General features: G+C 42.9%; 1 protein-coding gene across 1 annotated transcript in view; it reads left to right on the top strand.

Annotated features, from left to right (window-relative positions):
• The first annotated feature begins 4052 nt into the window (after positions 1 to 4052).
• zc3h15 (zinc finger CCCH-type containing 15) overlaps positions 4053 to 16217 on the top strand; it is a 32606-nt gene continuing 20441 nt past the window's right edge. Inside the window, exons 1-3 of the mRNA XM_060827982.1 lie at positions 4053 to 4224; positions 11407 to 11508; positions 13017 to 13122. Coding sequence (XP_060683965.1) covers positions 4153 to 4224; positions 11407 to 11508; positions 13017 to 13122 — 280 coding nt within the window. The 5' untranslated portion in view covers positions 4053 to 4152. The remainder of the gene's footprint in view (positions 4225 to 11406; positions 11509 to 13016; positions 13123 to 16217) is intronic.

Raw genomic sequence — 16217 nt, forward strand, 5'->3', positions numbered from 1 at the left:
TTCCATCACTTTCTCCATTACTTTACATTATGTGGACCTTGCAATTGATTTCTCTAAATTACAGGCATTGTAGAGGCCATGTGGGTATTAGGGTCTCCATTGTATGATATTCATGACCTGAACGAGCCATTAACATTTAAGTGGTGTCACTTACCACAAAAATGTCATTATGGATGAAAAGGTCTGTTATCCATATTGCAGCCACTGTACTTGTCTTCCACAGCTCTGCATAATGACTGGGTAGTTGGAAATTTGCAAACTCTAAACAATGACAGCACTTCTTTAGACTGATTTGAGAACCCTCTCAGAGCATCGGATGTCATGAAGCTGTATTTTACCAGGACCATAAGTAGATATGACAAAACACTACTTTCACTGGGCAGTATTTATGCCAGGCAGAATTTATACTGGACAGTATTTACACCTAGCTGCATTTATTTTGTGCAGGATTTACTACAGATGAATTTACATTAGACAGGATTTACACCAAATGGGACTTACTTTACTGGGGTTTACACTGGCAGGTTTACACTGAGTGGTATTTACTCTGGGTTGTATTTACATTGTAGGACGTACTCCATCAGGTTTTAGTTGATAGTGTGGTGCTGGAAAAACACAGCAGGTTAGGCAACATCTGAGGAGCAGGAGAATTGACATTTCGGGCATAGACCCTTTATCAACTCATGCTTGATGAAGGGCTTATGCCCGAAACATCGATTCTCCTGCTCCTCGAACACTGCCTGATATGCTGTGTTTTTCCAGTATCACACTCTCAACTCTAATCTCCAGCATCTGCAGTCCTCACTTTCTCCATCAGGTTTTATATTGGGCAGCATTTACACTGTGTGGCATTTACATTGGATGAGATTGACCTTGAAAGGTTTTACACAGGGTGGGTTTGGCACTAGGTATGATTACTCCACTGGATTTTGCATTGGGCCAGATATACACTGGGTACAATTTACTTCAGTGGATTTTATACTGGGTCGGATATACACTGGGTAGGATTTACTCCACTGGATTTTACACTTTGTTGGATATACACTGGGTAAGATATACACTGGGTGATATTTACACTGGGCGGGATTTACTTCATCAGTTTTAAACTGATTTACAGTGAGTGAGATTTACTTCAATTGGTCTTACAGTGGGCTATACTTACACGAAGCAGCATTTTCATCAGGCTGTATTTGCACTGGGTTATATTTACACTGAATGGAGTTTACAGTGGGTAATACTTTTTTCCTGCCATGATGGTTTTATTAACTGGAACGTTTATGCCAGACAGTATTTACACCTAACAATATTTATGCTAAGTGGTATCTATATTGAACATCTTTATGTTGCGCTGTATTTAAACATGATCACATTTACACCAAGTGGTGTTACATCTGGTTGGACGTTTGCTGACAGGATTTATATTTAGCATTATTTATACTGGGTACTATTCATGCTGAGTAGTCTTTATGCTGGGCAGGATTCACAACTGACGGTATTTGCACCGAGCAGTTTCAAAGCTGAATGGTAATTAAGCTGGATGGTATATACAGGGGAGGGGGAATGGAAATGAGGAAACTGGTGAAATCCACATTGATCCTGTGTGGCTGCAGGGTCCCATGGTCGAATATGAGGCGATCTTCCTCCAGGCGTCGGATGGTATGGGTTTGGCAATGGAGGAGACCCAGGACCTGCATGTCCTTGGCGGAGTGGGAGTGGGAGTCACCAGGTGCAGGATTCCCCCAGGTGCTGGATTTTCCATGGTGGAGGATTCCCCCAGGTGCTGACTCTCACCATGTATGGGATATCCTCAGATACAGCATTCTTGCCAAATGTGGGATTCCCCCAGGAGTGGGACACTAACCAGGTATGGAACTCTCACTAGGTGCGGGACTCTCACGAGGTGCATGATTCACACCAGATGCAGGACTCTCACCAAATGTGAGATTCCCCCAGGTGTGGGACTCTCACCAGGTGCAGGATATACCCAGGTGCAGAACTCTCACCAGGTGCAGGATAAGTCCAGGAGTGGAACTCTCATTGTGTGGAATTCTCCCAGGTGGACTTTCACTAGGTGCAGGATAACCCAAGGAGTGGAACTCTCACTGTGCAGAATTCTCCCAGGTGCACGACTCTCAGCAGGTGTGGGTTTTCACTAGCTACAGGATTCCCCCAGGTGCGGGACTCTCACCAGGTGCAGGATATCCCCAGTAACGGGACTCTCACCAGGTGCGGGACTCTCACCAAGTGCAGGATATCCCCAGGAGTGGAACTCTCATTGTGCGGGAATCTCATCAGGTACAGGATATCACCAGGTGCAGGACTCTCACCGGGTGCAGGATATACCCAGGTGTGGGACTCTCACCATGTGCAGGATATACCCAGGTGTGGGACTCTCACCATGTGCAGGATATCCTCAGGTGCAGTACTCTCACCAGGTGCGGGACTCTCACTAGGTGCAGGATATCCCCAGGAGTGGAACTCTCACTGTGTGGAATTCTCCCAGGTGCACGACACTCACCAGGTACAGAATTTGCACAGGTGCGGGGGTCTCACCAGGTGCAGCATTCCCTCGGGTGCAGGAGTCTTGCCAGTTGTGGAACTCCACCAGCTTTGGGACACTCACCAGGTGCAGTATACTCACCAGGTGCTGGATACCGCCAGGTGTGGGACTCTCACCAGGTGAGGGAATGTCACCAGGTGTGGGCATGTCACCAAGTGTGGGTCTCTCACCAGGTGCAGGAACGTCACCATGTGCGGGATAACCCAGGTGTGGGACCCTTACTAAATGCAGGATAGCCCCAGGTGTGGGATTCTCATCATGTGCTGGATTCCCCCAAGTGGGAATACTCCCAGGTGCGGGACTCTCACCAGGTGCGGGACTCTCACCAGGTGTGGGAGTCTCCCAGGTGCGGGACCTTCACCAGGTGTGGGATTGCCCCAGGTACGGGTTTCTCCCCAGATGCAGGTCTCTCACCAGGTGTGGGATTGCCCCAGGCGCGGGGCTCTCACCAGGTGTGGGAGTGAGCCAGGTGCGGGTTTCTCCCCAGGTGCAGGATTCTCATCAAGTGTGGGATAGCTTCAGGTGCAGGACTCTCACCAGGGCAAGGGTTTCACCAGATGCTGGATTCCCCCAGGTGCAGGACTCTCACCAGGTGTGCGAGTCCCCCAGGTGTGGGAGTCTCCCCAGGTGCAGAACTGCCCCAGGTGCCGGACTCTGATGGAGTACTGGAACATCACCAGGTTCTCACCAGGTGCCGGAGTGTCATCAGATGTGAGATTTCCCCCAGGTGCAGGAGTCTCACTAGGTGCAGGATTCCCCCAGCTCTGGGGCTGTCACCAGGTGTGGGATTCCACAATGTGCAGGGCTCCCATCAAGTGTAGGATGCCCCCCGGTGTGGGATTCTCTCCAGTGAGGGATTCTCCCAGATGCGGGATAACCCAAGGTGTGGGACTCCCCCAGGTGCAGGATACCCCCAGTTGCAGGACTCTCACCAGGTGTGGGATACCCCTAAGCGTAGGACTCACACCAGGTGTCGGACTCATACCAAGCGTGGGATACCCTTAGGTACAACTCTCACCAGGTGCAGGAGTCTCACCAGGTGAGGAATTCCCCCAGGTGAGGGATTCCTCCGGGTGCAGGATACCCCCAGGTGTGGATACCCCCAGTTTCAGGACTCTCAGCAGGTGCGGGATACCCCCATGTGTGGGACTCACACCAGGTGCGGGATTCCCCCAGGTGCGGGATACCCATAGGTGTGGGATACCCCCAGGTGTGAAATATCCTCAGTTGCAGGACTCTCACCAGGTGCGGGACTCTCACCAGGTGTGGCATACCCCCAGATACGGGATACCCCCTGGTGTGGCATACCCCCAGGTGTGAGATACCCTCAGTTGCAGGACTCTCACCAGGTGTGGGACTCTCACCAGGTGTGGGATTCCTCCAGGTGAAGGAACGTCATCGTCCGGCGCGGGGCGATACACCGTGGCCCCGCCCTCTCCCATTGTGGTTGCCCGGGGTGTCGGCGCGTGCGCGGCGCGCTGAGCTGAGCTGCGATCACCCACAATCCAGTGCGGCGGCGGTGTGGGACCGGGCCTTCGCCTGAGGCCGGCTGTGGGAAGCAGGAGGAGCGGACGCTGACACCCCAGGCTGCGATGCCGCCCAAGAAATCCTCGAGTCAACCCAGCAAGAAGGCTGAGCAGAAGAAAAAGGAGAAGGTCATCGAGGTGAGTCGTGGGAGGCGCGGGCGTTGCGCGATCCGCAGCGCCGACAGTTTCGGGCAGGCCGGGCCGGGCCGGGCCAAACAGAACGTGCGGTCACCCTTCGGCCGCGGCGGAGACAGAGCGGGGGGCTGGGAGGAGAAGGGCCCGATCTCTCTCTCACACTCACACACACACACACACACCTGTTTGTCTTCTCCACTGCCCTGCTCTGTGCTCAGTTTAATGACCCTGTTAACTCGTGTGTGTCCGGCCCTGTCTGTGTGTGTGTGAGAGAGAGAGAGAGAGAGAGGTGGCTCTGTGGGCATGGGCAGGAGGTATGTGAGGGGGGTGGAAATGCTGTGCCCCCCCCCCCTACCTGCGGTCAGTGTCTTCTCTTTGGCAAGAACCTACCTTTCGGTTAACAGTGCTGATAAAAGCCCAGTGACTGTGAATGTTAACTCATGTTTTATAGTCTTTCTTTCCCTCCGCCCGCCCCGCGCCCCCATGCCAAGATGCTGCCTGACCCACTGCACATTTCCAACACTTTCTGCTTTCATTTCCTATTTCTTCTTGCTTTTCACCGTGCCTCTTTATAATGGGAGGGGGAACAATGTTTTCCCTGCAATCCATGTGGTTTTAAGGGCGTATTAATCAGAAACACTTGGGATAATTTGCAAAATGTCAGCATTATGTCTTTTATTTCAAAAGCAAAATACTAGGAGAACTGAGCACCTGATGAAATACAAAATATTGGAAATGTTCAGACTTGGCAGTATAAGTGGGAAAATTGGATAGCTGATATTTCAAGTTACTGACTTCTTCATTGGCTTGAAATGCAAGCCCTGTTTTGTACATAATTTGTCTGTAGACTTAAGTGATATTAACATTCCTGTATTAAAAATTGTGGCTACTTTAGTATTGCATTATAACATAAGGTGCAATCTGAAATGACTCCTTATATGTGGACTAAATCAAGAAATGTTTGACAATATCTCTTTTCTAGTGAAAATGAAGACAGGGTGACCAGGACATAAAATTTGGATAGTGGATATAGAGAAAATGTCACACCTCATGAGGAAGAACATATTGAGATGTCAGCAATATAAGAGTCATCAAGAAATCCAGTAGGGCATTAAGTTGTGAAACCAACTACCATGGAGTGGGTGAAGGAAATAGTATTGGTGTATCTAAAAGAAGCTAGGGCACCATGTTATGGTTTTAGATGAAAACAGGTAGGAGCATGTTTGACTTGAGTCCAAATACCATCCTGGACCAGATGTGGTGAATGGCCTGCTTCTTCTATTAATTCTGAAATTGCAGGCAACTTAAGGTGTATAAACCTAGGACCAGGTGGATGCTATTTACTCTTTTGAGCCTGCTTCTCCATTCAGTAAAATAATGGATTCTGCGCTCCATAATTGTTTACTCCCTGTCTAAAGAACAAACATCTAAATAAATACTTAGTAACTTTAATAATCTCAGGCTATTGTAAATGTTTTACAACCAATTAAGTAATTTCAATTAGTCAGTAATATAGGAAGGATTGCATCAAATTTGTGGCTCAAACTCCCTCAAATAACAATGTTATAATTATGTAATCTATAGTAATAGCAATTGAGAGATAACAATTGGACTGGACACTTGAGATAACTCCCTTGCTCCACTTCAAAATGGTGCCATTGGATCTTTTACATCCTTCTGAAAGAACACTTGGAACCTCGGTTTAACATCCAGTCTGAAAGATCGTACCTCTGACAGTGCAGCACCCCCTCAGTACTGGAGTATGGACAGCTAGATTTCTGAGCTCAAGCCTCTGGAGTGGGACTTTAACTTACAACTTTCTAACTCCAGTGTGATCACTATGAATTGAACCACAACAGTTGTTAGAAATTCTAACATCTACTAAATAATGTTTCAATTTGGTACTATTATCCATCTATGATTATTAGGGAGATGCTTCTTATGTAATAACTTGTCAGATGGTAATTTTGGGAGACTTAGGATGTGTGAATTCAAAAGCAATGAAGAAAAACTTAAAAAAACAGAAAATACAGGAATAGCTCATGTCTGGCAACAGCTGTGGAGAGAGAAAAACAGTTAATGGTTAGAGTCTGTTGTGACTCTTTAGAATGGAAGAGAAAAGCGAAGGCTATTGAAAGTGGCGATTTCGATTAAAGCTGGCGAAAGTTTTTCACAAATCAGATAGCTTAGCAAAGGTGAAATGCATTAGTGACTGAAATGGCATTGGAGGATAAATACATAAACCTAAGGACATCAGCTCAGAATAAGCAGACATAAAAATCACGGTAACTCAGTGGTTAACACTGCTGTCTCACGGTGCCAGGGACCAGGATTCATTTCCACCCTCAGGCAATTGTCTATGTGGAGTTTGCGCATTCTCCCCATGTCTGTGTGGGTTTCCTCCCACAGTCCAAAGATGTGCAGTTAAGTGGATTGGCTATGTTAAATTGCCCAGAGTGTCCACAAATGTGTAGGCTCAGTGAATTAACCATGGGAAATGCAAGATTGGTGTGGGGGTGTGAGTCTGGGTGGGATGCTGTTTGGAGATTCGGTGTGGATAAGACGTTGAAGCAGAAGTAAGCCGTTCAACCCATTGGGTTGTCTTTGCTATTCAACAGGATCGTGGCTGATCTAATAATCCCTAACTCTACTTTCCTGCCTTTTCCCCATAATCCTTGATTCCTTTACTGGTATTGGGTAAGATGCTGAAGTTGACAAGGTGCCAGCACCAGATAAGATGCATTCAATGATATTGAAGGCATAGAAAGTGCAAATAGCAGAAGCACTAGCCATAATCTTTCAGTCTTCCCTGGACTTGGGCATGGTGCCAGACAACTGGAGGATTGCAAATGATATGCCTTCGAACCACAGAAATTGCAAGAATTAGACTAGTCAGTTGAACTTTGGTAATGGGAAAACTTCTGGGAATAATAATTCTAGATAGACTTAAGTCACATGGGTAAATGTGGGGGGAAGTGATGGTATGTTGGTTTTATCCAACTGCTAATCTAACTATCGTCCCTTGGCTTATAATCATGTTACGAACACTAAATCATTCACTGTCAACATTCTAGGGGTTCCATTAACCAAACATTGGTGGCATCAAGAGTAGGTCAAAGGCTAGGAATCGTACTGTGAATAACTTTCTGCCTGACTCCATGTAGCCTGTCCTCCATCTAAAAATCACAAGTCAGAAGTGTGATGAAATGTTTCCTGTGTCCCTGGATGAGTGCACCAAGATTCCTGATGAAGTGCTTTTGCCCGAAATGTAGATTTTCCTTATCCTCGGATGCTGCCTGACCTGCTAGCTTTTCCAGCCCCACACTCTCGACTCTAATCTCTAGCATCTGCAATCCTCACTTTTGTTTGAGTGCACCAACCATCCAGCAGCTCTCGAAAGCTTGATACCATCCATGACAAAGCAACCTACTTGATTGCCACCACGTCCACTCCCTCTACCACCAACACTCAGTAATAGCATATGTGCCGCCTACAAGTTGCGCTGCAGAAATTCAAAGCTCCTTAAGAGAGGAGTTTCCAAACCCACATCCAGAAAGACAAGGCCAGCAAATACACAGAAACACCACAGAAGGCCCAAGGACCTTGACCTCCTTCCACCTATCGCATCTCCAACGCCCCTCCCCCAAGTCCCTCCTCTCTACCTTTTATCTTAGCCTGCTGGGCACACTTTCCTCATTCCTGACGAAGGGCTTATGCCCGAAATGTCGAGTCTCCTGTTCCTTGGATGCTGCCTGACCTGCTGCGCTTTTCCAGCAACACACTTTCAGCAAAACCATATAATGGACTTGAGAAAAGTTAGTTATTGGAATACAAGGGACAGCAGCAAAATGAATGCAAAATTAGCTGTGTAACAGTTAATGGATATTTTTCAGGACTGAGGAAGCTTTGTCGTGGAGTTCCCCAGTGTCTTGATATTGGGACCCTTGATTTTTCTGATTTATACTCAATCTATTTCAAAGCAAACCAGATGGGAGAACTGTAAACTGAGGAGACCGTTTATATCTTCAAAAGGATGTTGACAGGTTGGTGGAGTGGGTGCATAGGTAGCTTAGAGTATCATGGGCAGAAATGAGGTAACATCTTTGGCAGAAAGAACATGGACAGATAATATAAAACAAAGGGTACTCTTAAAAAGTGTACTGAAGCAGAGAGACGTGCATACCTCATTAGGGGTGGCGTGTGCAGTTAAAGCAGACAGTATCCTCGGCTTTATGAATAATGACATAGATTAGAAGAACAGGGAGGTTATACTGAATGTGTGTTTCACATCAGTAAAGCCTCAGCTGGAGGATTGTGTATGGTTCTAGTGTAACACTTTAGAAATAATACATTTGGTGAGAGTGCAGAAGAGGTTTTTGAGAATCATTCCAGGGATGAGAAATCTCAGTTCTGAAGATAGTCCCATTTTTTCCAAACTATTTGCTTGGAGAGGAGAAGGCTAAGATTGAAGTATTCAAAATCATGAGGTCTAGACAGAGCAGATGGGGAGACACTTTCCACTCTTTAAAAAGCTCAAGATCAAGATGACACCAATTAAAATCTTTTGTGAAAGAACTAAGTGCCAGAGAAAAAATGTTTTCACATAGTGAGCACTTCACGTCTGGAATGCATTACTACAAGTATGATGGAGGCAGGTTCAAGGCATTCAGTTATTAAATCGAAATAATGGGGAGAGGACAGGCGAATGACAGTCAGGATTTGGAGAGCCAAATGTAATGGGCTGAATGGCTTCTTTCTGCTCTGTAACAGTTGAGATTTTCCATCACATCTGCTGGGCACTAATTAATTTTTTTCCGAATTGTCTTATGATTTTTAATTTTTCTGGCAAGACCTCCTTAGGCATTTACGTTGAGGTCTGGTAAAGTGATGGGTCACATAGCTGGAGGCAACTGCCAACATGATTTCTTAGTATGCTTTATCTTTGGAACGTTTTCCAATTTGGGGACTTCTTTCTCAAAGGACTGTATTCAAGCAATGCTTGTATTTTTCTTGCTGTGTGCCATGAACTTTCATCGGATATTGATGCCCTGTCAAAGATAGTTGTAATTTATCCATCCACACCGCCAATGTATCCTTGCTCTCGCTACCTGAGTACTGATACTTTGCAGCAAAGTGATGTTGTAACAGTAATGTTGCTGTAATGGTAATCTAGAGCCTGGGCTAATTCTCTGCAGCCACGAGTTCAAACGTCATCAAGGCAGCTGGAGAAATTTAAATCTGGAATTGAAAAGTAGTATAGTGTAATCCAGTATAATCAATTGTAAAAACCCATCTGGTTTGCTAATGTCTTTTAAGGAAACAAGTTCAGTCCTTTCCTTGTCTGTCCTACACGTGACTTGAGACTCACTCTGAGCTGTCCCCTAAAATAACCTGGCAAGCAATTCCATTCAAGCACAATTAGGGCATGTCAACAATGCATACATCCCCAGAAATAATATATTTTAAAGTCAGCCTTTTAAGAGTTACTTGTCATCTTAGATTGCTTATATGAAAATGCTTTTTTTTTGAGGTATACATAAATTTCACAAGTATAAAACTGGCTTGCCTTTGATTCCTTAAAAGATTTGCACGGGATGGAACCTAGGTAAGTAAATTCATCTGCAGTCTGAACTGTGATATTTTTATTGTGGTGATAGTTGCATTCAGTCTTCATTTGGGATCAGTTGGAAGTATATTGCTGACATGTTAAATTTAAGTTTATTAATTGCAAGCAGACTTTTAAAAGTGGTTTGTGCTTGTTAGCAAAACATGCTTCCATAATTAAGCCATGCTTGCGGATGTAAAGAGAAAATATGCATATAGAAACACTATTTCAGCAGCTTGTTATCCTCTAAAGCCTTAAAGAACTTGCTGTTTTTCCTGAACTTCATCTGATTTTGAGAGTATTTAAAGGATCACTCATGTAAAATGCTGCAAGGATGCTTTCTTGTGCACTGCCATGAATAACAAAGAAGTATATGAATGTTATGCAATTTACCAGCATTTGAGCATCATGCCATTGTCCAATCTTAAAATTCTTCTGAACATCCTGTCAGCAATGTTGAATCCCATCTCAGCAAGGACACAGTTCTATATTTTGCTCTTTCTTTCTCCCTGGAGCTGTCTGGCAATAAACATCATGTTATTTGTGCTCCTGCCTTTAACAAAAAGTTCTACCAAACATTTAGATATTGAAACTGTTATACATTACTCTTGGACAATTCTTTCTAGCATTATCAGCTAGGAAAAATGCAGTTATAAAAGCCTCACTTTACATTATGAAGTGGGCAGTTAAAGCATCTTTCCTGAGCACCACATTTGTTGAAATTATTTACAGAGACTTGTAACTAAATTGCAATTAGCATTTTATATCCCAGCTGAAATAAGATCAGGACCAATACATTCCCATTTTAAGCACAACTAAGTTATCAGAAGATGGTATTGGTTTCGATGAGGTTGCATTTACTATATTAATTTGTGTATGTTTATCTGTTTTTGTTCCAAAAATACTACTTGAGATTTAAGACCTATCTGTCAGTGAAGCACATAATTTAGCGCACTCAAAATTCAAACAAAGACAAATCACCAAATTTAGATGGGTGTAAATTGGAGCATGTCATTATTTTATACTTCCAAGAACATGCAGCAGTTTTGATACAGTGGGATGGAAAAATATTCAGTGATGTAATATGCATGTCAATTTTTGTTGTGTACCATGTTTAAAAACAAATCAAGTTAACAAATTTTCCTTTCTCATTATTTGAAAGAAAAATGTTTGAATCTTTAAGGGTCCCTATCAGTCTCTTAATTGTATGCAGTCCATTTAAAGATTATTACTTAGAGGTAATGGGACACAAGTGTCTCTGCATAAAATTACTTGTTTAAACTGATCCCAAAAATGCAACTAACTAGTTAACCAGCTGAGATGAGGTTTTTTTTCTGGAAAAACATCTGAAGCTATATTTTAACTAATGTAAGGAAGCTGCATCACCCTTGCCTTGTCATCTTTGTTTGCTAGAGATCTAGGAAATGTGAAAGCAGCACTTGGTCACCTTGCTGAGCAGACTATGAATGGGAAGGGCCTAGCATGGTATCACATCTGTCAAAGCTGAAGAGGAGGCCAGTTCTATTTCTGAATTTTATTCAACTAATTAAACTTAAGATGTTGCCTTCTTGCTGTTCTAGGATAAGACCTTTGGTCTGAAGAACAAGAAAGGAGCGAAACAGCAGAAATTTATCAAAACTGTCACAAATCAAGTCAAGCATGGCCAGACGGGTGGAAAACAGGTATAGTAAGTTAACTGTTGAGAGCCTGTAATTTGTGGAACGTTTAGTTATGTGACTCGCTGTATGAAAAATCAGGTAAGTCTGATCAAATTTGAGAGATTAAAAGATTGTGATGAAGAAAGCTTTCTGCCGTGCTGCAATCCTAGAAAACCCCCAAAAAACTTTAAAATGGTTTGAGATTATCAAAGTATTTGTTTTAAGGTAGCTTAAAAAAAATTAGAGGTTTCTATTTGTCAAAGTTTTAAGCTGGTCCTATGAGTTGCAGAAGTGAATTGTATTCTATATTATTGATATACAATTAGAACATAAAATTTCTGCCAAAAGATGGAGCAGGGGAGAACTGAATTAAATTACAGTTCTCCCAAGCATAGTTGGTGAGTGTTGCATTTAAATGTTGAGCTTGTGGATGTAAGTTTGCTCGCTGAGCTGGAAGGTTTGATTTCAGATGTTTTGTCACCATAGTAGGTAACATAATCATTGAGCCTCTGGTAAAACACTGGTGTTATGTCCCAATTTCTATTTGTTTAGGTTTCTCTGGGTGTTTGGTGATGTCACTTCCTGTTCATTTTGTCAAGATGGTAGATGGGGTCCAAATCAATGTGTTGGTTTATAGAGTTTCAGTTGGAATGCCATGCTTCTAGGAATTCTTGTGGGTGCGTCTGTCTGGCTTGTCCTAGGATGGATATGTTGTCCAAGTCAAAGTAGTGTCCTTCCTCATCTGTATGGAAGGATACTAGTGATAATGGGTCATGTCTTTTTGTGGCTAGTTAATGCTCATGTATCCTGGTGGCTAGTTTCCTGCCTGTTTGTCCAGTGTAGTGTTTGTTACAGCCCTTGCAAGGTATTTTGTAAATGATGTTCGTTTTGCTTATTGTCTGTATAGGGTCTTTTAACGAGTTTTGAGAAGATTTGAAGCTCTGGTTGAGGTTTTATATGTAGATTTGCTTGCTGAGCTGAAAGGTTCATTTCCAGACGTTTTGTTACCTTTAATGGGTAACATCTTCAGTGGGCCTCATGAAGTAATGCTGAAAATTCCTGCTTTCTATTTATTAACATCACTGATATCTGGAAATGAACCTTTCAGCTCAGTGAGCAAACCTACATTTAAAAGGGTCTTTTAAGTTCATTTGCTATTGGTGGGACAACACATCCATCCTAGGACAAGCCAGACGGAGGCACTCACGAGAATTCCTAGAAGCATGGCATTTCAACTGGAATTCTATCAGCAAACACATCGACTTGGACCCCATCTACCATCCTCTCAGAAAAAGAAGAAGCAATGACATCACCAGACACCCAAAGAAACCTAAACACACACATAGAAAGTGGGACATAACACCAGCGCTTCATTGGAGGCTCTCTGATGATGTTACCTAGTATGGTGACAAAACAGCTGAACCTGAACCTTTCAGCTCAGCGAGCAAACTCACATCTAGGACCTCAACCTGAGCTACAAATCATTTCAAAGCTTGCTAAATGTTGAGGTTGTTTGCTTTCTTCTTTCTTAGGTACCCTTTGAAGAAAAGAAGTCGAAAAAAGATGATAAAAAGAAAGAACTCCAAGAGTTGAATGAACTTTTTAAACCTGTAGTAGTTGCTCAGAAGATCAGCAAAGGTATTTTTACTGTTTGTCAGCTTTGCCATCCACAACTAAATCAAAATAGAATGAATAATTTTACAATTCCTATAGGTACTGATTTTTTAAAAAGTGGTGAGTTCCTCAGTCACTTATAGAACCTCATGAGTCCACATTTGAAAACTTCTACTGTATCAATCATAGTAAAATCAACAGAGTTGCCTACTAAGCCATGCTTGGTCTAGTACACTAAACTGCAGAAAAGGTATTCCCTATTAACTTAATACAACCGAAAATCTAAACCACATGTATATATTACACTAGCCTCTATAGAATTGTAACCTTGTGGTTAAAATCTAATGCTTCTCCCAGTTTTAACAGGATCTTCTTTCCCATGAAGTCCCTTTGCCCCACCATTTGAACATAAACAATTGGACTTCTCATTGGAAGGTTCCCTGGTGATTCCATGAACTTGTCAGAACCTATGCTTGAGAAAATAAGGATTCTGATCTCAGTAGCCTCCATTTAGTGGTTAGCCCAAAACCAGTCCTTTTGCCTAATACAGGTGACGATTGTGGATTGTCTTCCCCAAAACCTTCAGTCTGACTTCTCATGACAGTCTGCAAATAGCTCTCTTTCTTTTGTATCCAAGTGTCACGTGTGCACCGTTGTCATGATCTGGGCCTCCAGTCCTGATGACAGCGAGCTCACATGGACTTGTCTCCAAATAGATTTTGTAGGAGGTCATGTGGCCTTCTCCACTACTTAGTGTTGCCTGGAATTAGAGGTTGTCTAAAGGATAGCCATCATGGAATTACCAGTAGTAATAACAAAAAGTACTCTGTCAATTTTAAAATATCTCAATTGCCTTAAAATACTTTGCACTTCATTGTATCACCTAATGTGTAACAGTGCTTCACTCATGTTAATGCTACTACTTTAGACACAAAATGTTCTGGCTGTACTGATTCTGCTTGTGGTCAGAACTATGCAGCTTGATGAACATTTGTCAGAGTAGGTTTACCTGCTAGTAGGACTCATTGATCCAGTTGTTTTAGTGCAGCTGTTGTATAATCACGTTATTGCATATACACAAGATTGGTTATGCTTTGATCTGCAATTCTCAACATTATCTCAAAACAGTGCATTTTTTTAACTTACTACTTTCTTTTAATAGCACACTGAGCAGGATTACCCTGAACTGGCATTGCCTGTTTTCCATTCTAAGCATGTCTTTACTGTAATTTCAAAGCTACTTAGGCTTCTTCCCCACCCTTACCCCACTTTTCTCGTCTGGCTTTTAGTTCAGAATTGTAAGCACAGAAAATGTTCAAAACACGAAAATTATGCAAGCTGTCCTTTGTTACTGTTTGCAAGATCAACTCAGCTAGTCAGAGTATTCGTTGAAGGTTTGTTTTTGTTTTTATGTGGAAGCCTGTGTCCTTTGGCATGCCAATGGGTTTATTGCTGGTTCTCTTGCTGTTTGCAGTCTACATAAGTGATTTGGGCACAGGCAAAGGAGGTCTTATCGGTGAGTTTGCAGCTGACATGAAATATGGGGATATGGTAAATAGGAAGAAAGCTTTAAACTGTAGGATGATATTTCCGTGCTGTACATCTCTGGCAGTCAGACTGGTGAGATGGACAGAACAATTGTAGATTAAGTTTAATTCTGAAAAGTGTAAAATTACGTCTTTTTGGGAGGACAAACAAGGCAAGGGAATGATTAATGAATGTTAGGGCCTGGGTAGTACTGACGATCAGTAGGACATTAGTGTTCATACACATACATCCTTGAAGGCAACAAGACAGATGGATAGGATGTTTAAGAATGTATATGAAATGCTTACCTTTATCAGTCAAGGTCTAGAAATGCTTACCTTTATTAATCAAAGACCTAGTCAGTTATGATGGAGTGTAAATGACATTGGTCAGCCCACAGCTGGAGTTCAGTATGCAGTTCTGGTTGCCACACTGTAGGAAATACATGATTCCTCTGGAGAGAGTGCAGAGAAAGTTCACCTTGATATAGCCTGAGCTGAAGCATTTCAGTTATAAAGAGAGATTATATAGGCTAGGCTTGTTTTCCTTAGAGCAGGGAAGGCTAAGGGAGGACATAATTAAGATCTACAAAATTGAGACACATAGGGGAAAGTTTATTGATATCAATCTTATCTATCAGGAGGCATTGTTTTAAGGAAAGGGGCAGTAGGACTAAGGGGCATTTGAGAAATACTTTTTTTCATCCAGAGGGTGGTCGGTATATGGAATGCACTGCGTGACAGGATGGTGAAGGCAGAACCGTTACAACATGTAAGACGTATTTAGGTGTACACATGAAACACTATATACAATGCAAGGTTATGGACTAAGTGTTGGGAATGGGGCTAGAATAAAACTATGTTGCTATTATCCATAGGACCATAGGGCTATGCTCTCATTAGACAGACCACCTTTGGATGCTGCCTGAACTGCTGTGCTCTTCCAGCACCACTAATCCAGAAATAACTAATGATGAGTTTAACCTGAGGGTCATCATGCCTCAGGTAAGTGGCAAGGTTGAGAAGGCAGGATTTTTATGGTAACTTCAGCAATTGTATTGTGCTTGATGACTTGTTCAAATACAATTGGCTGAAGAACCTATTTCTATGCTATAATGTTCCAACACTCATCCTACACCTTCCCTTCTACCTCATGCTGCTGTTCTGTTGCGCTGATTTTTTTTCCTGTTTGGATACTCCTCCAGAACTCCTGGAAGGCCTTAAGGGTATCTTCCTGCAGCAGGTTCTTGGCCAGGGCTTTCCAGGACCTAATTGCTTACTGTGGAAAGAATTTGATTTCATGTCTGCATTGATTCTTTGCAAGCAGCTTAAATTAATGTCCTCTGTTCTATATCCTTTTTGCCAATACGATCAGTTTATCTATCCGCTTTGTCCAGAAGTGCTTTATTTTCAGAAGGCGCGTCGGTGCATTTTTGGAAGGATATGAAAGCATTACAGTAAGTGCAGATAAGAATAAGGAGGTTGATTTCATAGATGGACTTTGTTTATCTGGCTAGATCGGAATAATTGTGATCCATCTACTTAAGAGAAGATTGAAAGGAATTTTTTTTTTTCAACATTCTCAAAGAGAAT

The sequence above is a fragment of the Hemiscyllium ocellatum genome, chromosome 7, assembly GCF_020745735.1.
Source record: "Hemiscyllium ocellatum isolate sHemOce1 chromosome 7, sHemOce1.pat.X.cur, whole genome shotgun sequence".
Taxonomy (NCBI): domain Eukaryota; kingdom Metazoa; phylum Chordata; class Chondrichthyes; order Orectolobiformes; family Hemiscylliidae; genus Hemiscyllium; species Hemiscyllium ocellatum.